A 24,435-nucleotide genomic window follows, 5' to 3' on the forward strand; every position below is an offset into this window, starting at 1 on the left:
CTGGATTAAAAAGCATACCATAATAGTATTCTTAATAATTCCAAGCAAACCTACAAATAAGAACCAGATCAACATAAAAAAAACTCAGCTCCTTTGAGGTATTAACATACTAGCCTTACCAGCTCTGATCACTTGGGCAAGAGCAAGCAAAAATCAATGCAAATAAAATCAAGTCTGAACATCTGAAGCCAACGAAGCACAAAACAGATGGCCTTGTTTCTCAGGTCAGGCTTTATATCTCCAGGACCAAAGAGAAGTAAGTGAGTTAATAACCAGCTGTCCTAACTGGGCTTCCTGACCTTAGGGCATTACTTAGCCACTATGATGACACAGTGAATTACGAAGACTAAATGGGCATATGAGCAGACAGGGAGCTCTGCAGGGCTCCCTGCGTAAATGAAGGGCATTAAGAATCACTTCATATTAAGCAAAAGCAAAGCAGCTGCTAAGGTCAAAGAGCTTTGAAAAATATACAGAAAGCAGTGTGATACTATTAAGTTAAAGGGGGTGGGGGAAGGCTCCACGTTAACAATTTGATTTTGTTTTAAAATGAAAATATTTGACCAATGAAGTTACTTCTCCCTCTATGTTCAGACCTAGTGATATCATGTACAATCATCAATGCAAAACTGTATAAAACATGGATGAAACCTATCCTTTGTCTCAAATCTCCAACCCCTGCTTAATAACATTAAGAAATAATCATCATAATATATCCTAAATGATCATCTTTAGAAGATGAAAAACTAGAACTTCTCCAGTTTCCTGGCCCAACTGAAAGAATTCTGAATGCAAGCCAATATACTCAAAGATACACTGTACCCTACACAGCATGGCAGACATTTCAAGTAACAATTTTTAATCAATTTCTGAACATTCATTTAGGGCAAGGGCTCAAACAGACCAGGGTTCAAAGTCTGGCTTTGCCATTTAATGGGTTTTGCCATTTAGTGGGTTACTTTTGGCAGTTAGCTTACTTTCTTCATTTAAAAAAACAGAAATGACATCTATCTGATAGGGTGGTTATGAGGATTAAAATAGATAATTTGTGTAACATATGCTGCGAGGTACACAGAGAGCACTCAATAAGGCCATTTATTTAATTAAAGGAGATTTGGTTATCTTAAATGATACATGACCACCATTTAAGATCCACAAGTCCCTGGAAGCTTGGAAAGAGAGCCCTCAAACAGAGGTCTATAAACAGAAGGAAACATTATACCAAACCAAGGTAAGGGAAACAAACACCTCAGCAGCAAGACAAAGGCACTCTTAACAATGAACTTCAGGGACTTCTCTAGCGGTCCAGTGGTTAAGACTCCATGCTCCCAGTACAGAGGGCACAGGTTTGATCCCTGATTGGGGAACTAAGTTCACGCATGCCGCAAGATGAGGTCAAAAATTAAAACAAACAAACCAAAAAAAACAATGAACTTCATTCAGTGAAGGATAGTCCTCATGCGAAGGAAGCTGCTCAGAAGTGAAAGTCTGGTAGCCATGTCAATAGACACTAAAGGCGGATTCTTTATAACTAAAGAACAAACGATACTTAAATGGTTCTCAAAACTGAAAAGACAAGGTGTATTCAGTAGAACAAGATGAAGTCATTTTAAGATGGTAAAAACTGGAGGCTTCTATGAAAAAGTCTTTTATTATTTTATTTATTTATTAATTTATTTATTTAATTTATTTATTTTTGGTTGTGTTGGGTCTTCGTTGCTGCGTGCAGGCTTTCTCTAGTTGTGGTGAATGGGGGCTACTCTTTGTTGCAGTGCACGGGCTTCTCATTGCGGTGGCTTCTCTTGTTGCAGAGCATGGGCTCTAGGCGCACGGGCTTTGGTAGCTGTGGTTCACGGGCTCTAGAGCGCCGGCTCAGTAGTTGCGCACAGGCTTAGTTGCTCCACGGCATGTGGGATCTTCCCAGATCAGGGCTCGAACCCGTGTCCCCTGCATTGGCAGGCGGATTCTTAACCACTGTGCCATCAGGGAAGCCCAAGGAAGTCTTTTATAATGCATTTAAAAAAAAGATATATTCTATTTACTAACAGACATCTGAATGTCCAAGTAGTTTTGCCTCTAACTCTATAGATTTTAATTGGGAGTCTCTCAAATTTTCAAGGTAACGTATATCCCAGTCTAAGGCAATTGGTAGAACAAAGATGCTTCATTACGAGTACCACTTACCTACTGCTTAACCAGCCCATCTTTGTCAAAAAGACCTAAAGTCTCTAATCATTTTCTTTCAAAATATATATTTTAAATCGTGCTATTTAGACATTTAAAAAATAAGCTTATAGATATGTCTATTAAACCGGTCTCCCATCAGAAAGCAAATAAGATAACAAAAGCAAAAAAACACTGTATCATTTGTACTTAATTATATTAGATGTCTAAGTTGTTTTATCTGGAAAATGGCATTTATATACAATATAATAGCAACCTCTGCATTGGACAACTTCTGCTACAAAAGAGGAGAAGAAATATAAACAACTAGAGTTTCACCAAACCAAGTATTATTCATCAGTTTCCTATCATTCATTTAACATACTAATTTAGTACGACACCAATAAACAAAACAGATAAAAATCCCTGCTTTCGTGGAGCTTACTTTCTAATGGAAGAAGAAACCTAGTAGGCTATTTTTCGGGAACAAATTCTATTTTGATTGATTTTAGTAAAAGCTTACTAAGATAATATTAAAACTAAATAGTATGGATTTTAACTGACATAACATTCTAAATAACAGCACTTTATCTTGAAGGACCTCCACTTAGCCTGCAGCTAAAACTAATTGGTGCCTAACGGTTTTTTTTTTTTTTTTTTTTTTTGCGTTACGCGGGCCTCTCACTGTTGTGGCCTCTCCTGTTGCGGAGCACAGGCTCCGGACGCACAGGCTCAGCAGCCATGGCTCACGGGCCCAGCGGCTCCGTGGCATGTGGGATCGTCCTGGACCGGGGCATGAACCTGTGTCCCCTGCATCGGCAGGCGGACTCTCAACCACTGCGCCACCAGGGAAGCCCCCTAACAGTTTTTTGTATGATCACATTTAACCATTACACCAACTTTATGTGGTTATTATATTTTCCAGAAGAAAACGAGGCTTCATTAACTTGCCCAAGAGCACACAGTTAGTGGCAGAAGCAGAATTCTTAACCACTAACCAATTAGTCCCATTCATTCATTCAATTAACATTTACTGGGGGCCTTCCACTGAATAGGAATGATGGGAGACTCTGAAGATACAGGATGTCTGCCCTCACCTAGCTTACATGTTAGTACAGGAGACCAAAAACAAACAAGTAAACAAACAGATATACAAAACATATTAAGTATCAAGAAGAAAAGAAACACAGGAAAGTTGAAGAGAAAAGGATGTCAGTGAAGACCTCTCTGAAGAAGTCACATTGAGCCCAGACTGGAAGGATAAAGAAAGAACTAGCTATGAACAAAGGAAGGAAGGATGAACATTCCAGGAAACTGCATTGGCAAAATCTCTGAGCAGAAATAACCTCAGCACTGAACTAAGAACTGAAAGGAGGCTGGTATGGCCAGAACATGGTCTGCAAGTGAGAGAATGCCTTTCTCTCTTTGACCAACATTTCACCTCACTACTAAAGGCCAAATCACAGAGCGCCTTACAGGCAGGGGGAACCATAATTTACTATCCAAACTGGATCATTTTTGACAGTAAAAGGGAGCTCTATTAATAAGATTATGCTAAGACAATAACCAAGATGGTCAAAAGCAGACTAGGACAGATGGTCATCCTACTTACAGGACTTGGAAAATAGCATGGTTTTTACTATATAATGCAATGAGAACCATTTAAAGAGTTTTAAGCAGGGGAGTGACATGATCTAATATATATATGTTAAGAAAATCACTCCTAATATTTTATATGAAAAAAATCTTTTAAGGAACAGATTGAAGGGGGGTAAGAATGGACATAGGAAGCCCAGTTAAAAGGCTGGTGCTGTTTTGAGTATGAGATGCTATCTGGACTAGGCTGGTAGCAGTAAAGAGGAAATAGAATCAGCAGGTTTGCTGATAGTTCGGCTGGAGAGGTGAGAGGGAGAAATGAAGAACAAATCCTAGTTTTCTGGCTTTGGCAGCTATATGGATGGCACTACTATTTTGAAAAGGGAAAGACTGCCTTTTAAGAATCTCTTTTTTCCCTGGACTCAACAGGGCATTGACTTAGAGACAATGTGTATACTGGACCTTTTTTCAAATCCAGGTCAAAGTCCAAGAGCTCATGGTAGGTACTGCAGAGTGAGGACCATATAAAACATTACTTATAGTCTTGCTACTGCCTCTGCAGGCCCAATTCTTTCTCACAAACATCAGAAGAATCAAAGCCCTCAGCTAAGTGCACTAATTCTTAGAACCTTAAGTATATTTTAAATCACATAACCTCTACCCAAATCTAATTCCTCCCGATGTAATATGATAAAATTCATTAGATTTAAAAACACTTTTATGAGCTATAGCACCTGGTTCAGGAAATTCAAAACAAAGAAGTGATAGTGAGCTACAGTAACATATTAAAGTGATCTATAAAATGTTAACAAACTACTCTGATATATTAAACTTTTTAAAGTATGGCTACTCTATTGGACAGTGCTGATACCGAACATTTCTGTTTCACAGAAAGATCTATTAGTGCTATTCTAGAGTCTCTAATATGGAAGACTATTAATGGGAAATCATATATAACTAAACAATAGCTTCTCCCAAGCCACGTGGATACCTGGCCGATTTCCAAAAATACCCACTGGATTATCTAAAGCCTGTTAGATATTTTAAAGCAGTCATATTCTATCATATAACACAGAAGCTAATGCATTTAGAGGAAATCAGGTAGCAGGAGTGCTCAGGATTAAAACAACCCACATGCTACCTTTATGGGGTACTTCTGGTAGAAGAGTAAATATGAGCCTTAGCAGCATAGTGGGAGTGCTGGATTGAAACAAACAAGATGCTTTTGGCTTCACCCACATTATCCTAACCTGGTGACAAACCCCTCCTAGTAATGGCTGAGAACCTGTTTAATGCTTGGTTGTTAAGATACCCGCTAATGTTGGGCTCTAGTGAGTTAACATTTGCACATACCAGACAGGATGTTAACATGAGGTTGGCAGATGACCTACTCTCACTCCTACGTTATAGGCTTAGGAGGTTTTCAAGATGTGCAAATCAAGGTGGGTTATGGATGATTCACTCTGTTCAACACCAGCGGGGAAGAGGCCAAGGCCATCAATCAGATCTGAGATAAGGGAAATATTTTGGTCTAATTGTCTATTTTTATAGGGCTTATGCTTTGCTCCAAAAATATATAGGTAAGAACCAGGATATATATATATTTTTAAATCAAATAAACATACTGGTAAAGCTTTTAATTGCTTCTCTACCCACTGGAATCAGAACTTCCTTCATTAAAATGAAATTTTAATACAGGGGGATAAGGGCATTTGAAAGGGACAGAATCGTGAAAGTCTACTGCCTGGTAATATTAAAATGAATACTTCCGGGCTTCCCTGGTGGCACAGTGGTTGAGAGTCCGCCTGCTGATGCAGGGGACACGGGTTCGTGCCCCGGTCTGGGAAGATCCCACATGCCACAGAGCGGCTGGGCCAGTGAGCCATGGCCGCTGAGCCTGTGCGTCTGGAGCCTGTGCTCCACAACGAGAGAGGCCACAACAGTGAGAGGCCCGCGTATTGAAAAAAAAAAAAAAAGAATACTTCCCATTCCGATGCTCTACAAGGGAAGAAGAAGAAGAAAATGTAACAGCAATTTGAGACCCTACCATATATTGCACAATACCAGGTTCTTTCACATACTTTATTCCACTGATTCCTCACAACCTGAGAGATGGGTATTTTTATCCCCATTTTACAAATGAGGAAAGCTAGACCTAACAGGTCAAACTTTTTTTTTTTTTTTGCCCACACCACGCAGCTTGTGGGATCTTAGTTTCCCAACCAGGGATCGAACCTGGGCCCTTGGAAGTGAAAGTGCAGAGTCCTAACCAGCGGACCACCGGGAAATTCCCCAAACTATTGTCTAAAATTCACATACTTGGTAAGAAATACAATCTACTAAGCCAATGCTTCTCCAAGTGTGGTCTATAAATTGTTATTCGTATGCAAGTTTTGATCAAATCGAACAGTGAAGTTAAACATAGCAAGTTTTTGCCTCTACAAGTTTACTCATTCACTTGCAGATGCTTAAAATTTCCCTGGAGTGGTCCTATTTGTATTTAAACATGTCTATCAGAAAATATGTCCAATAGATACAGTTTGCTCATCCTAGAGATATGTTCTAAGTTTTCCAGAAAAACAGCAGTTTAGCATTTTCTTCTCCCCCTGCAATTGCTTGTACAATAGAGAAGGTTGGGGCATAACAGCAAATGTATATGGAGTTTATTTTGCTAAGTCATTTATATTTATCAAGCTTATCATTAATTTTGGAATTGACAATATGCTTGTCAATAACTCTGGGTGACCAAATATTGCCATACATATATATATATATATATATATGAATTTTAAAAGGGAAATTTCCAATATAGTCAAGAGTTATATGAGGAACTATTCATGGGAAAATAACTTCTCAAAACAAATTAGCAATGTTAAGAAATTTTTAAGAAAAAATTTCCAAAGCTAGAGATTTTTCACACAGGAATTAGGCCTCCACGTGTCTATCGGATCAAGTGCAGAGCACAAGGGGATCATCTGGTGAATGATCTCACCTCTAAGTATAACCCATTTTTCATGTTTACATATCTATTAAAAAAAAACACTGAAAATCATACTCTTTGCAGAGACATAAATGGGTGTATATTTTGTAAACCTACCGTTTTTCAGCAATTCAGTTTAATATGATGTTAATAATTACCATATAAGTAAACTTCTTGGATGGTAATTCAAGTCACTTCCATTTCTTTTTTTACTGTTTCCTCTACTTCAACCTTTTCTTTTGTTAAGTCTTAATATCTTGCCCAAATATAATTAAAATAAAGTAACACTAAAAGCATTTTAACTGCCAATGAGTAATGAAACTTGTGAAAACTTGCAGGTACAAAGGAGTGCATGAGAAAAATGAATATGCATTCAGACACATAATTGTTTCCCAACAGGTTTGTTCAAGTTCACAATTAAAAAAACTGAACAGAACTTTAAAAAGTTAGTTGTAAAAATGTCTATTTTAAGTGTCTTTCTAGGAGCTTGTTCAGTTAGAACAGTTTTAAACACTGATCATGACATTCTTTACCCATTGCTGTGCAAAATTCTACTGTAGCAGACAACTTCTGCAAAATGCCCAAGAAGAAATATTATCCTTTTAATAACTCTTTATTATGAAGATAGAAAGTTTAAAGACTTTGGAAATACAGATATAAAGGCTCTATGTTTCAGAAATCATCTGGGTATACTATACATACATGAGATTAATGCATTTTAGAAAATTTCTCTCTTCACATATGTGTGAATTTTAAAATATAATCATGTATTAGAAAGCACATACATGTATATACATGTTAATTTAAATATATTTAAGTTAATTATGCTGAACATATTGAGGGACAGGGAAAGATGTAAAAGTGGATAGTCTCAGACTTCAAGAAAATATTAGCAGATACTTACAATATGCAAAAGTTTTAACACGTCCACAAACCTGTAAAAAACAGCAATGAGACATGTTTTAAATGAGTCAATGGGGAAACAAATAGTCTTCTGAATTGGAAACTGGATACCTACACTTTCTCTGAGCTCATGATCTCCTTGGCAATATGATGGACTTTACTTTTCATCCCAGTATCTTCACCCTGTGATAAGAGTGCATTAAGAAAACATGAACTCATAAAAGGATAATGAAGATCAGCTTGGAGCTAGTTAGACGTACATTCAAGCTCTGATACTTATAGGTTTCAATTAGAACACATTTCATACTATATAATGTCTCAGATGGCAAACGTGGAGGTTTAGATGTGGTTATTAAACCACGATACACGATTTGCTGAGAGCAATCGGTAATCCTCACCACTATCAACAGTGGACTGATAGACTGCCCCAGGAGCCCCAGAGCCCTGGTGGGGCATACTGTCCAATGGTTCAAAACTGAAGCCACATTCTGCAGCCACTGAAGCCTACAGATATCCCATGATGTGAGTTCCTGGGGTGCACACAAGTAATTTAAGATTAGGAAAGATTCAATAGGCATGTATAAGAGCACTTCACCCTTAGTAAAGCCACTCTAAATCAGGCAACCTAAGTGCCATCTGAAAAGTGCTCTTCACAGTCTATACCACACACAGGCCAACAGCCACAGGCACTCTCAACTTACTTAAAATCCCTTTTAGAAATATGCTCTTACAGTCAAGGCAGTTTTATTCTAAAGAGCTGAAAAGAATATATTTTAATATGTATTGTATGGTGTGAAAATTAAAAGCTCTAGCAGGGACAAAAAATGTACACTTTTGAAAAAAAGAGAGGTGATTATGAATGAGGTCTCAATATTTATGAGAGATTATTGTTGTAGTTGTTTTCATTTAAACACTGATAGAGCTGGCTTTGACTCCAGGGCAGCAGAGGAAAGGAGAAGAGTTTCTCTCCATTTCTATTCTGGTGAAAGATCTGAACACTACATTTACAGAGTGAAGGGCAAGAGAGTAAACAAGGAACAAGCAGTCATAAAATTTCAGGTACTACATGTAAGGTGAAAATTATGACTGCTGCCATTAGAAGGAAAGTGCACTGATGTTTCTGTTGAAGAAATGTCAGATCTGGTTTTAGAAAGAGGCCTCTACATTCATGCTGGCATTGACAATACCAGGACCCAGTTATTTTGTGCTGCACAGAGTGCAGTTGGACAAGGCAATGTCACAATAAGGGTAAAAAGTGACCATGACAGTGCAGTAGTCAGTCACTAATAAAATGACAGGAAAAAAATAATGGTAGTGACTAATTCTTATTTATTTATTTAGGAAGTGAACTCTCAGATTATCTCCAAGTTTTACCCAATGTTTAAGTCTCTAAAAATAATAAGAGTAACAGTGTGAAATAGTCTTCTTTTCTAAACTGAAATCATGGCTAGGATGCTAGCACATCTGCTTACCTGAGCATCAAGGAAAGGACTACCTTCTTTTTTTTCTTTTTCTTTTTTTTGTATCCATTTGCTTCCTCACACTGTCAGTCTTTCCCCATCCCCACCAGGATAGAACAGCGCTGCGTGTGGTGGCCACGGGGGTGCCCCGCTCAGACAGCCCGTCAAGGGAACCTGCTGCAGGGAGCCAGGCTGACCGAGAGCCTCTAGCTGTTGCACATTCAGAGTCACCACAGCAAGAACATCAGGCCACGAGTCCCGCAGGCTGCCCCCAGCAAGGTTGACCAGGAAAGGGTACTAGAGCCAGGCCCCCCTGCCTGATGCAGACCCCTTAGCAGCCTGATCAAGACTTTCTCAGAACTGCCTTGGCCTGAGGCTGCTCCCCACCCAGTCCCTCCTCCCCTCTCTCCTAGCAGAGGCCACATCTGCAGGGAAGTCAAAGGCTTTTCCTACCACTCCTGCTTCCTCCCTCCCTCTCTCCCTCTTTCCCCTCAAGGCAATTGCCCCAGTAAGTCTCCTGCAAGTCCTGCTGCTGGTCTAACCTTCTTGGCATCTATGCCTAGAACACTGTAGGCAGTCAACAACTACTGTGTGAACGAACAAACCTCTAGAAAGAGTGAGGCTGTGGAAAGTACATGAACTGTAAGTTGCAAGGATAGAAGTTTCGGTTTCTGCTCTGCCATACGTTATTTGTAACCTTAGGAAAGTTTCTGAGACCTGAGCCACAGCTTCATCATCTGTAAAATGAAGATAATACCACCTCTGGCAAGGGTTGTCAGGAGGATTAAACGAAATAGTTTACCTAAGTTCCCTAACAAAAGGTCTCATGAACAACTGTGAGCTCATTCTGCTCCTACCATTTAATGTAGCTACTTCTAAGAATCCTTTGCCTTTCCCCTTCACCAAACTAAATACAGCCCCAAATAATCCTATACACCCACTAGTGAATCCCTTGTCCAATTGAGCCTAACTGATGAATAAACTTTATTTTCATTCTTGACTTGCCTAGGAGAGGCTTAGTGTTTATTTTACTAGATTTTAGAAAGTGAAATCTCATTAGAGATAGGTATCTTAATACTCTGAAACTTAAGCTATTTCCCTAAAGCTTTAAGTAAAACATGCTTTAAAACAAACACACCAATATAAAATCTGAAACTGCAGTTCAGTATCAACTTCTTATGCCTGAGATTTTTAGAGCCACTTTAAAAAATTTTTTAGGGGGACTTCACTGGTGGTCCAGTGGTTAAGAATCCACCTTCCAATGCAGGGGACATGGGTTCCATCCCTGGTGGGAACTAAGATCCCACATGGTGCAGGGCAATGAAGCCCCAGCACCGCAACTAGAAAGCCGACCTTGTGCCTCAACTACAGAGCCCACGTGCTCTGGAGCTTGCACACGGCAACTAGAGAGGAGCCCACGCACCGCAAGGAAAGATCCCACGTGCCACAGCTAAGACCTGACACAGCCAAAAATAAATAAATAAATAAAATTTTTTAGGACTTCCCTGGCAGTCCAGCGGTTAAGACTCCGTGCTTCCATTGCAGGGTACACAGGATCCATCCCTGGTCGGGAGCTAAGATCCCACATGCTGTGTGGCCTGGCTCAGCCAAAGAAAAAAAAATTTTTTTTAAAGTCTGTAGCCTTCTGGATTATGGTGTTTTCCAAGAAGATCCAGCACACAGTGACTTTGTGTAGATTTCAATGTAGCAGTTTTTAGAGAAAGACTTAAGCATGATAATGTATGCACTTGAATGTGCATCCTATTGTAAAAAGCCTCCAAGTGGATAAACTAAATTATTAGCGGTAGTCACTCACAGCGGGGGGGGGGGGGGGGGGGGCTGGATTAGGAGGTGTGAGGATGAGGGAATCTTTTGTATGCTTCAGTTTTTACAGGATTGGCTACATAAGTTGCAAGTCTGATGCAAAGTGAAATGTAGGCATCTTGTTCAAAATTATTAAGCATATCAAGATTGTGACAGTAGAGCATTAAACGAAGTGAGGGCCCTGTGTGACTGTACAGGTTGCTGGCTCATGATGCTGCCCCCAAGCCTTTATAATTTTTATTAACCTAATTTTTTATTGAGGTAGAGTTGATTTACAATATTATATTAGCTTCAGGTGTACAACATAGTGATTCAAAAATTTTATAGATTATACTCAATTTAAAGGAATTATAAAATACTGGCTATATCCCCTGTGCTGTGCAATATATCCTTGTAGCTTATTTATTTTGTACATAGTAGTTTGTGCCTCTTAATCCCCTACCCCTATCTTGCCTTACTTCATTATCTGCAAAAAAAATTGTTTTTACCTGTTTCCAGAATTTCAGTGTCAGAACCAATGTATAAAAATAGATGCAGTTTAATGAAAGGATGCTCAACATCACTAAGCATTAGAGAAATGCAAATCAAAACTACAATGAGGTATCACCTCACACCAGTCAGAATGGCCATCATCAAAAAATCTACAAACAATAAATGCTGGAGAGGGTGTGGAGAAAAGGGAAGCCTCTTGCACTGTTGGTGGGAATGTAAATTGATACAGCCACTATGGAGAACAGTATGGAGGTTCCTTAAAAAACTAAAAATAGAATTATCATATGACCTAGCCATCCCACTACTGGGCATATACCCTGAGAAAACCATAATTCAAAAAGAGTCATATACTACAATGTTCACTGCAGCACTATTTACAATAGCCAGGACACGGAAGCAACCTAAGTGTCCATCCAACAGATGAATGGATAAAGATGTGGCACATATATACAATGGAATATAACTCAGCCATAAAAAGAAATGAAATTGAGTTGTTTGTAGTGAGGTGGATGGACCTAGAGCTTGTCATACAGAGTGAAGTAAGTCAGAAAGAGAAAAACAAATACCGTATGCTAAAACATATATGGAATCTGAAAAAAAAAAAAGATTCTGAAGAACGTAGGGGCAGGACAGGAATAAAGATGCAGATGTAAAGAATGGACTTGAGGACACGGGGAGGGGGAAGGGTAAGCTGGGACGAAGTGAGAGAGTGGCATGGACATATATACACTACCAAATGTAAAATAGCTAGTGGGAAGCAGCCGCATAGCACAGGGAGATCAGCTCAGTGCTCTGTGTCCACCTAGAGGGGTGGGATAGGGAAGGTGGGAGGGAGATGCAAGAGGGAGGAGATATGGGAACATATGTATATGTATAAGCTGATTCACTTTGTTATACAGCAGAAACTAACACACCATTGTAAAGCAATTATACTCCAATAAAGATGTTAAGAAAAAGTTATTATTAAAAAGAAACAGATGCAGTTTAACAATGAATGAAGCTCTTCTGAAAATTACAGTTTAATGATTTTTTAAAGTATGTCTGTTTATGTTCTGTATACATTAAAACACTTTTATTAACTCAAAGCATTGGTGACATTTAAATGAGTAAATAGGAAGAGGATTCCTCAAGGTTTTACACCATGCTAAAATTTAGGTTTTTTAAATTATAATCATTTCTATGCTCATAAGAAGTCACACAGATATAGATATAAAATATAAGAACTTTATTTTTAGATTTCTTTTTTTAGCGTATCACAAACCACTGAATCGAACATGGTAGTAGAAGTCCTGGAAGTGAAGGAGATGAAACACAAGGAATATATAAAGTGAGAATTGGACCAAGAGCAGAATCCCAAAGAACACCCATTTAAAACAGGGATTTGCCAAGCTTCAAAGTTGATTATTAGCAGAGTTGGGACGAGAACACAGATTTCCCAGTATCTATCCAAGAAATCCTATTACACACTGAATCTCTCTTCATTATCTACTGCTAATCACTGCTACACATATACCCACGTATATCTCCTCTCCTCTCCCCTCAAGATTTTACAAATCCAAACATTCTGCAATCTTTGGTTTAAATCTTTTTATGAAACAAATTATTATATATAACATTAAAGTTCCCCTCCTTCTCCAGGAGTAAACACTAACGTCACAGTGTGCATTTGTTGCTTCCATGTTTTCATATTTTACTACAGAAGTATTTACATACAATATCAAGAAATCCTAACCCTCCATCAGAATATAAGTACTGTCATCCAAAAAATATTCAAAGTAAGCTATGAAATCAACTACTTACAAAAATAATCTTTTTTTTTTTTTTTTTGGCCGTGCCACGCGTCATGCGGGATCTTAGTTTCTTGACCAGGGATTGAACCCGTGCGCCTGCATTGGAAGCACGCAGTCTTAACCACTCGACCGCCAGGGAAGTCCCCAAAAATAATCTTTAAAGAACAATCAGTTATTAATTCAGTGTGAGTAATAGTCTGGTCTAATTAGCCTTGCTACTTGACTTTAGCTCCCAAACTCTATTTTTTAAAGGGACAATTAGATAGATGAATTTGACCCCTATCCCCCATTCATTCCTCTTTTCTAAGACAGATTGTTGAATGATTGTTACTAACAGGTTGGATAAATTCTGCTCAACTGAACAACTCCATTCACTTACCTTTTAAATGACATGTAGATAACATTCCTCAGGAAGCGGTCCTAAGCACAGCCTTATCTTAAAGACCATGTATCAGTCATGCACTAATAACCATGGCTATGTATGCCATACACGTATACACACACAGATAACTGTTATTTTGAAAAATATTTTAGCAAATCAATGCTTTCTAACTATTATAATGATTTCTCTATGTCGTCTGTAGCTAGGAAGGAAGTTTAAGATTTGTAAAATACAGTATGCCTTTTAAAAATTAGACAGCCAGAAGAAATGCATTAAAAATTAAAAACAGAAACCTAAACCACCGAAAGAACTGAAGCCTTGGTACTGCACGCTCCATTTTCAAATGATGTGAGGTCCCTTAAAGGTCAAGAGGAGGTTTTATTACTAGCTTTAAATAAATCTAGGCACACTACAGGTGCTGAAACATTTAATAAGTAGAATCACTTAAAATGTATATCAGCTCTATACAAAATTTTCAAGTAGATGTACTTTATTTTTGGCATCTACCTTTTATTTCCTTTCCTCTTTTTATCACTCTCCCCTTGTTAAGACTCTACTCTGAAACTTTTTTTTCCCCCCTCTTCAGGACCTTGCTCTGCCGGGGCCTGGGTTAAAGAGAATTGTGCAGAGTGACTCTATAATAATGTTATCCCTAGGCAGATATTATAGCAGGGGACAACAATACTTTAACTTAGGAGAACAACTATGGTGGGCCTGAGATTCCTCATCTGTAAAATTAGAGTGTTGAACTTTCAACCTTAAAATTCTGATATTTAAACATTAAATATCTCAGATCTCAGGTGTTGCATGGCAACTCAGTGAGACAAAGGGTGACAGTGATTCAGAGACAGCACTGAGAGTGGTGACTATATAGTATGTGTTTCTTTTCTAGAAGCTGAGATTATAAATTTTGGGGAAAAAAATGGTAGGTACTGGCATAAAGACAGATGTGTAGATCAATAGGAAAAAAATTGAGAGAAGTAAACCCTTAAATTTATGGTCAATGGATTTTTTTTAATTTCTTTTTTTAATGTATTTATTTATTTATTTGGTTGCCCCAGGTCTTAGTTGCGGCTTGCAGGCTCGTTAGTTGTGGCATGTGAACTCTTAGTTGTGGCATGCATGTGGGATCTAGTTCCCCAACCAGGGATCGAACTTTGGCCCCCTGCATTGGAAGCACAGAGTCTTAACCACTGCGCCACCAGGGAAGTCCCTGGTCAATGGATTTTTGACAAAGTTGTCAAGGCAATTCAATGGAAAGATAGTTGGGGTTTTTTTCTTTATTTTCAACAAATGGTTGAACATTGCTGGAACAACTGGATATCCACAAGCAAAAAGATGAATTTATACTCTACCTGACACCATATACAAAAATTAACTGAAAATTTATCATAGAGTTAAATGTAAGACCTAAAGTTATAAAGCTTCTAGAAGAAAATCTTTGTGACTTTGGTTTAGGCTAACAGTTTTTAGATACAACACCAAAATCATGATCCATTAAAAAAAATATATTGATAGACTGAACGTCATATGTTAAAATTTTTTATGCTTCAAAAGATACCATAAAGAAAATAAAAACAGGGCTTCCCTGGTGGCACAGTGGTTGAGAGTCCACCTGCCAATGCAGGGGACACGGGTTCGTGCCCCGGTCCGGGAAGATCCCACATGCTGCAGAGCGGCTAGGCCCGTGAGCCATGGCCGCTGAGCCTGCACGTCCGGAGCCTGTGCTCCGCAACGGGAGAGGCCACAACAGTGAGAGGCCCGCGTACCGCAAAAATAAACTAAAATAAAATAAAAAGATATGCCATAGGTGAGAAAAAATACTTGTAAATCATGAATTTTGTATCCAGAATACATAAAAATTCTTATAATTCAATAAAACTCTGTTAAAAATGGGTAAAAGAGGTGAATAGACATTTCACTAAAGAAGATATAAGAAGAGCCAATAAGTATATGAAAGATGTTTAACATAATTAGTCATCAGGGAAATGCATTAAAACCACAATGAGATATCACTTCATACCCACAGAATGGTATAATCAGAATTCAGAAAATAGCGAGCATTGGCGAGGATATGGAGAAACTGGAACCTCACGGTAGCCCTTACTCACATATTGTGATTTAGGGTTTTAGCTGTCTCCTAATATCACTGAAGGCAGAGTTTATATTTCTTATCCTCCTTGTTATTCTGAGATCATGCCCAAAAGGAAGAATGTACCATTTTTACTCCATCATTTAAAAATCTGACGTTAGTAATTCAATATCCATAATTTGATAGCAAGGTTAGTAGTAGAAAACAGCTCCACCGTCAGCTAATTCACTGCTCTACAGCTGTCTGAAAACATTACTGATCACTGAAACCACCAGGCAGCTCTTAAATTTCAGATTCCTAGGTAACTGTCTTGGAAATTCTGATTTCGTAGTTCTGAAACGGGGCATGAAAGTAGATGTTAGAAGAGGAGATTAAAGATAAATAAGAAATAGCTCCAGCCTTCAAGAAGTGAACAAGGGATCAAACCATGTATACAAATAACTATACATAAGGACAACTATGAAATGTGCTGATATCTTGAAGGAGGGAAGGATCATAATCAGCAAGTGGTGTAATCATAATCAGGAAAAGATTCATAAGAAATAAAGCATTTTAGGGGCAGGACAGGAATAAAGACGCATATGTAGAGAATGGACTTGAGGACATGGGGAGGGGGAAGGGTAAGCTGGGACGAAGTGAGAGAGTGGCACGGCCTTATATACACTACCAAATGTAAAACAGATAGCTAGTGGGAAGCAGCCACCTAGCACAGGGAGATCAGCTCGGTGCTTTGTGACCACCTAGAGGGGTGGGATAGGGAGGGTGGGAGGGAGATGCAAGAGGCAGGAGATATGGGGATATATGTATATGTACAGCTGATTCACTTTGTTATAAAGCAGAAACTAACACACCACTGTAAAGCATTATACTCCAATAAAGATGTTAAAAAAAAAAAAGAATACAGCATTTGATGGCCTTCAGTCACTCGTTGCTACGTACTGTATATACCTACTGACCAAAGCCAGAAACCTGGATTCTACCTTCTTCTCCACACTCTATGATCACAATTAAGTTATCAAGCCCTGTTGATTTGTGCTTCTGAATATTTTATTAATCCTTTCCTCTCCTTCCATATTGCCTCCTTATTTCTTGCCTACATTACTGCAGTAACCTAGGAAGTGGCTTCCTTGCTCTAGATTTACCCCACTGTAACCCATTCTCTCCACTGCCACCAGAGGTACTAGCTCTAAAATGCAAATATAATCACATTAGTTCTCAGGTTGAGCTACATTAGCAGCTCCCTATCACCTATGGGCAACAAAGACTGAACTTTCTTTGCTATGTTTAGAAGACACTCCACATTGTGTCTAGTTATCTTCACTAGTTTCATTCCTACTCCTCCACACTGTGTATCCAGCCAAATTGCAACCACGTTGCAACTCCAAGTGTGCTCTGCCCTTACATGTCTGTCCTTCTGCTTCAACATCCCTCCTCACCACCTCCCCCTCTCCCAAAGATTTCTGCTTGGCATACATCAACTCATCCTTTAAGGTGACAGGCACTCAAAGGATCCCTCCTTTATGAAGGCTGCCTTGATATTCTCTCCCTACCATCCCCAAATGACAAGATTATTCCCTCTTTTTTTTTTTTTAATTTTTTTTGGCCGTACTGCTCAGCATGCAGGATCTTAGTTCCCCAACCAGGGATTGAAACCGCGCCCCTTGCAGTGGAAGTGCAGAGTCTTTAACTGCTGGACTGCCAGGGAAGTCCCAAGATTATTCTCTTATTAGTGGAGAACTTTTAGGGCTTAACCCAGTGGACTGCGTTTAGTTGCTGACACATCTGGATTCTCTCTAGTCTGTGATCTTATTCACCCTTGCCCCCTTCTGTGCAGAGCGCAGCGCCTGGTTCACTATGCACTTAAGATGCCTGAATAAGCAAGTGTACAAGGGTGGCTGCCACCTTCTCAGAATCTAAGACCAGAGCACATTGCTTCTGAATATGTGTTGAGTAACATGAATATGTAAACTGAAACAAACGAAAAGCTCATTATAGCTATTTCATCATATAAAAGGGTAGGGTGTTGGACTAGATGATTAAGGCCTTTTGCAATTCTAAAATTCTAGGAATCTGTGTATTCTATTGTCTACTTTACGGGCCCGGCCACTCCGCGGCATGTGGGATCTTCCCGGACCAGGGCATGAACCCGTGTCCCCTGCATCGGCAGGCGGACTCTCAACCACTGCGCCGCCAGGGAAGCCCTGTCTACTTTACCTTTTAAAGTAGGAGGACTACAGAGCTAAAGAAGGACAGTCACTATCAGAAAATGATTCAGTGGATTACAATCATTTTCAAAACAGAAAGTCAAAGATAACCAAAACAAAATAAAAAGCTCTATATTAACTTCAACTTGTAAGAACAACGATTCTGACCCAAGTCAAACAATGATGTAAAACTGCGCGAGAGAGGCTTTATTTGGTATCTTAACTTTTCAGTTAATGAAAGTCCTCACTTAAATTACAACGCATTTCAAAGGTGACTACCTGTTAAATAAATGCATCTGCCTAAAGTATACAGTCATGGAAGTTGAAACATGGACCACAAATGAAATTACTTTGTCAAGGCCATAAAATAATTCAAACAAATTCCAAAACAGAACCTTTGATCTGAAATCCAGTTTTATGTTCCGATCTCCTGATAACAGCCCAGACCCAGCTTTGTAAATTCTTAACTCTGTTCTCCTCTTTTCATATTTGTTCACTACAAGTAAAATTCAGTGAAATTTATCCATTACTTTTAAACAGAATTCATAAAAGGCCTCTGCTATATTACCCAAGAGTTCTACTAAAAAGCAAAAAACTGAACAACCAGATCCGCCTGAGAAACATCTCCTTATCATTAAATTATCCCCAAAATGAGGTGACACATGATTAACTTCTAAAAAACAATATCCTCTTAGGTTTTCGCCTCTCTTTGTGAGTGTATATATCAGATGAGCTATTTTACAAAGAAAATTTGGGGGTAAAAAAGGCAGGGAAGTCAATATTTAGGAGGGGTGAACAGTGGTGATATTCTAACCACAATGAAGCAGAATGAATAGATCTCATTTTTAAACAATCATTTATTAAGCACTGAAAGTAAAGACCAAAAAATATAAAACTAAAAACTTGGAGAAAAAAAAAAAATTAGCATGGCTATTCACCCCCACCCCAAACATGTTCCATCAACATCAGTCAGATTCTGGGGACTTCCCTGGTGGTCCAGTGGCTAAGACTCTGTGCTCCCAATGCAGGGGGCCCGGGTTCGATTCCTGGTCAGGGAACTAGATCCTGCATGCCGCAACTAGGAGCCTACATGCCACAACAAAAGATCCCGCAGGCTGCAACTAAAGATCCCGCAGGGTGCAACTAAAAGATCCATGCACCACAACTAAAGTTCCCGCATGCCTCAACTAAAGATCCCACGTGCTGCAACTAAGACCAGGCGTAGCCAAATAAATAAATAAATATTTAAAAACAAACAAACAAAAAAAATCATTCAGATTCTGGGACTTACACCAAGTTATTAGCAGAGACAGATTTTGGTTAAAAACCTCACTTCAGGAGGTTCCAAGGCAAGTTACTTGCACAAGGCAAGTTATAAACTCCTTTTCTTCATGTGAAAAGGAGAAAAACAGTACATATGTTAGATCTATATCCTAGGATGATTTTGAAGATTCAATGTAATAACCTGCACATAGATAAGCACAGACACACAGGTGTGGTGCAGGGGTAATTTTCTTCCTTTAATGGTGGTACTTTTATCTTTCCAGGAATAACTTTTTGAACATCAGCTTGCTTTTCCTTCACAAAGTTAAGACAAGGGCACAGCAGCACATCTTCTTTCTTTTCTCCTCCTACTAAGACTGAGTCTGGCACTTTCATGACGGAATGTTACTGGCATCTAGACACATATCAGTAATATGCCCATTATATGTCCATGGAATATAGTACCTGTTATGGTTTGAATTATGTCCCTCCAAAATAAATGTTCAAGTCTTAACCCCCAGGACCTCAGAATGTGACCTTATTTGGAAACAGGGCTGTTTCAGATGTAATCAGTAAGTTAAAATGAGGTCATATTGGACTATGGTGGGCACCTAATCTAATCTGATTGTTGTCCTTACAAGAAGAGGAGACACAGACACACACACATGAAGGGAGCACACCACGTGACGATGGAGGCAGAGACTGAAGTGCTGTGGCTATAAGCCAAGGAACTCCAAGGACTGCCGGCAAACTACAAGGAAGAGGAAAGAAAAGATTCTCCCTTACAGGATTCAGAGAGAGCATGGTCTTGCCGACATGTTGATTTTGGAATTCTGATCTCCAGAGCTGTTAAACAATATATTTCTGTTTTCAAGCCACTCGGTTTGTGGTAGTTTGTGACGACTTCCCTAGGAAACTAATACAACCTACCACAAACACAATTATAGAAGTATATTATACATGTTTTTTTTTAAATTAATTTATTTATTTATTTTTGCCTGCATTAGGTCTTCGTTGCTGTGCAAGGGCTTTCTCTAGTTGCAGCGAGCAAGGGCTACTCTTGGTTGTGGTGTGCAGGCTTCTCGTTGCAGTGGCTTCTCTTATTGCGGAGCACGGGTTCTAGGGTGCATGGGCTTCAGTAGTTGTGGCACGCAGGCTCAGTAGTTGTGGCTCGTGGGCTCTAGAGTGCAGACTCAGTAGTTGTGGTGCACGGGCTTAGTTGCTCTGCGGCATGTGGGATCTTCCTGGACCAGGGCTCGAACCCGTGTCCCCTGCATTGGCAGGCAGATTCTTAACCACTGCGCCACCAGGGAAGCCCTATACATGTTTAATGTGCATAAACTCTTGACTTACGAAGTGTTTTGGCAACTATTATCCTGTTTGAGCCTCAGAACAACATTACAGTCCCATTGTATAAACTGAGAAATTGAAAATCAAAGAAGTTACAACAGAAGGTCTCTTCCTATGCTTCTACACCAAAGACTTCTTCTTTTAGAAACTGCTATCACCTTCTTTCCTTGAGTTATTTGTTGGCTAAAGCCACATTTGTGGCCCATCCTGGGCTGATGTACATAGGACTACATGATATGCATGACTCTGTACTAATCTTCCACTTAGCACTATCATTTTCCCTTTATCAGGATTTTTAATTTTCTTTAATACCTTTATTGAGATATAATTTGCATTCCATACAATATATTTTTGCTCTTCTAAAATGTATAATTCAATGGTTTTTAATATATTCAGGGTTGTGCAACCATCACTGCAATCTAACTTCAGAACATTTAGAACAGGGATTTTATGCCTATCATGTTAATAAATATTACTTCTGAGTTACCAACAACATACTTGTTTATCTTCCAGCAGGTCAGGCTCCCCTTTACTAGAAGCAGAGCTGACATTGTCTTCATCAGAACTGTTGATGACTTCCTCTTCATCTGAAGGAAGGTCACTAAGATGAAGGTCCAGATCATTGGGTCCCTCCTGGGATGCTCCAGAACTGCTGCAATAGAGAGCATCTCATTAGTCACCTTTGAGAACAAGGAATGCTACCAGAAACAAACTATGTGATGTAAGCAAGGCACATCTAAGGGATTTGGAGGGATAAAAAGAGTCAGATCAACAAAACTCTCCCTTCCCTTTCCCTATCTCAGTTGTCCAAAACCCAAATTACTTTTGGGTTTAAAATGGATCATCTTGAAAAACATGCATTTTTACAAAAAACTAGTGAATGTAACATAAAAGAAGCAGACTCACAGATAAAGAGAACAAACTAGTGGTTACTAGTGGCAGGGGGCAGGTACAATATATTGGGTGTAAAATAGACTCAAATGTATTATACAACACGTGGAATATAGCCAAATGTTTTGTAGTAACTGTAGATGGAAAGTGACCTTTAAAAATTATATAAATTTTAAAAATTAAAAAAAAAAACATGTATTTCTGTGATAGGAAGGTGGGTAAGGAGCAAGTTTCCCAGCTGCCCCCAACCTATCCCTTAACTCTAGACAATCAGGTCTCTACTAGCACAAACCAAAAAGCCTCACAGGAGGTGAGCTGGGTTACCAACCATGTTCATGTTCCAACATTAGAAGAGGTGCTGCTTCTTTGGGCCTCAGTGGTTTGCTTTTGTTTTTTTTTAAAGCAAGTAACAAATCTACAAGGACTGGGAGGTAATGATGATGATCATAATGTACTATTGTGGACATGTGCCCATGCCCATCTCTCTGGTTATCACCAATTGCCTTTCATGTAACCACATCACAAGACATGGGAAGGAATGAGGATGGGCACAAATTCTCCAGTTTACTCTAGACCTGCTAAATCAGAAACCCTAGAGGTGCAGGACCCCTAAGTGATACAGGCTAAAGTTTGAAAACCCCTGTACCAGGCCATTTACCAACTGCTTCTCGCCACCCTGTCATCAACAACATTTCTCAGATCTAACATTTTTTCGATCTCTTGAATCTAAAAGCCACTGTTGCAGTCCAATCTGTGGGGGGAAATTCCATAGGAAAGTTCCCAAGAAAGGCAACAGAAATAATTCTTTCTAGCTTTAGTTGTAAAGAGTCAGGAACAAGTTGCCTGTAGCAACTGCTTTCCTGTCTGCAGTCAACAAGAATACCTGCAGAGGACTTCCCTGGTGGCGCCGTGGTTAATAATCCGCCTGCCAATGCAGGGGACACAGGTTTGCGCCTGGGCCGGGAAGCTCCCACATGCTGTGGAGCAACGAAGCCCATGTGCCACAACTACTGAGCCTGCGTTCTACAGCCCGTGAGCCACAACTACTGAGCCCACGTGCCACAACTGCTGAAGCCCACGTGCCTAGAGCCCGTGCTCCACAACAAAAGAAGCCACGACAATGAGAAGCCCGCACACTGCAACGAAGAGTAGCCCCCGCTCGCCGAAACTAGAGAAAGCCCGTTGGCGGCAACAAAGACCCAAGGCAGCCAAAAATAAAGAAAGAAAGAATACCTGCAGAATAGAAGAGTCAGGAAAAGATCCACAGAAAATCGTCAGGGGAAATACTCAGGCAGAATAAAGAGACAGTTGCATTTCACTCTAGCAGGTTCCTTTCTCAGGTCATGGGCAGGTCACTCAACTGCCAAGCTTCCTACAAGTTATGAGAATTTCTACTGGGAATCTTAAAAGCTGAAGATAAATTTTCTTCCAGTTCCTGATTACACATTGTAGGATACAGACTTGCCTCAGAAGCCATTCCTGGAGCCTGACAGTTACACAAACTAGTTGGATGGAGGCAGAATGCCAAAAGGAACACTTCCTTCTGGTAAAGATGGGGTTTCCTATTACTCAGTGGCTGAGGGCCTCAGGGAATCATATCACAACCTCAATTAGGTGGGTGCATATCTTATCATAGCTCCCCATGACACGGAGAAGACTCACCCCTGGGGTGGGGTTGGGGGGGTGGAGAACAGAAGCTTTCTAGTCAAATCACTGGCAAGATTCGCTTGTCTCTGGGTTCAGGGATAGGAGCCCAACCCAGCTGGGAAATTAGTTGATTTAGATGACTGACAGTAAATGAGAGTTAGGATGTACAGACTGCAGGATCCATCCATATAAATAGAAGAAAATACACCTTCAACCTGTTTTTATCTTAATTCTTTATCTCTTCAACTCTAAAGAGATACTCTGAAACTCTGCTACTCAAAACATATTCAATCTATTAGCAGCTTCAGCATCACCAGGAAACTTTTTAGAAAAATAAAACCTCAGTCCCTGTCCCACCCCACTGAATCAGAATCTGGTTGTAACAAAACCCCAGTAATTTGATTTTTTGGATCAGCCCATCTGTGAGCTCTTTTGGACTCAACAGTGTAAAAATTTCGAATAATCAGTAATAGGGCCGTGGCACCTGTGAGGAAATGTAGGTTTATTTTGTCTAAAGAGCGCTGAGAGGTGTTTCCTGGATCAACATTCGGAGAGCTATTATTAAGAAGATAGTAACCAGTTAGTTGCCACATCCATTTAGGGATATAAATGTTTACAAAAGTTAACAGTTAAGAACAAGGGGACAAATAAATAAATAAATAAGCTTTAAATATTAAAAACATGGATCAAAACATACCGCCATAAAACTTTGGGAGATTTTAGTTCTGAAAATCGCTTACCTACAGAAAACCTTCCCTGACTGCCCCCTCCCTATCACAAATTAGTTTACCTGGCTTTTCTCAATCTACGTGATCTTACTCAGTGGTATATTTGTTTCTCTCATGAAAATGTAAACTCCCAAGGACAAGGAAATTCTCTTTTTCAGTTGAATCCCCAGCATACTACTTGATATGTAATAGGCCCACAACAAATTTTTACTGAATGAACAAAATGATATTAGAAACCAATGTGTATTATATTTCAGAACTTCCAATAGTATATATGGTAGTGGTGATCACAAAGAAGGGTTTGGGGGGGAATACTGGAAAAACTGTATGGTTTAAAGGAGAAAGGACATCTGGACATCATAATCAATGGTGTAAAAGTGGGAATGTTGGTATTCACAAAACAAACAAAAACATTTTGGCTACAAGTGGAATCTCCTGTAAGTAATTAATAGAAAACAAGCTTGGAGAAGACGACAGGTGCCAGGCTGTCAAGGAGCATGAACAATAGCTAAGGAGTTTATACTCATCTTGTAGGCCTTCAACAAGGAGACTCAAATCTTCCAGTAGACCTCAAAGATTTCCTTACTATACCTCCAAGCTTGTCACTACCATACTTCTTTCTTGTTAGTGCCAACAGAGATGAGAAGGGCACCTCCTCGGTCAGTCAAGC

At 39.4% G+C, this 24,435-nt stretch overlaps 1 protein-coding gene across 2 annotated transcripts in view; it reads right to left on the reverse strand.

Moving 5' to 3' along the window:
* FGD6 (FYVE, RhoGEF and PH domain containing 6) overlaps positions 1-24,435 on the reverse strand; it is a 109,515-nt gene that overhangs the window by 49,631 nt on the left and 35,449 nt on the right. The window contains exons 3-5 of one of the 2 annotated variants that reach the window (XM_082666733.1): positions 20,998-21,151; positions 7,758-7,825; positions 7,644-7,674 (exon numbers count right to left, since the gene is read on the reverse strand). In XM_082666733.1, the coding sequence (XP_082522859.1) occupies positions 7,644-7,674; positions 7,758-7,825; positions 20,998-21,151 (253 nt within the window). The remainder of the gene's footprint in view (positions 1-7,643; positions 7,675-7,757; positions 7,826-20,997; positions 21,152-24,435) is intronic. The other variant, XM_082666734.1, reaches the window with a different exon arrangement.

This window comes from Grampus griseus (genome assembly GCF_964374135.1).
Source record: "Grampus griseus genome assembly, chromosome: 11".
In the NCBI taxonomy this organism is placed as follows: Eukaryota; Metazoa; Chordata; class Mammalia; order Artiodactyla; family Delphinidae; genus Grampus; species Grampus griseus.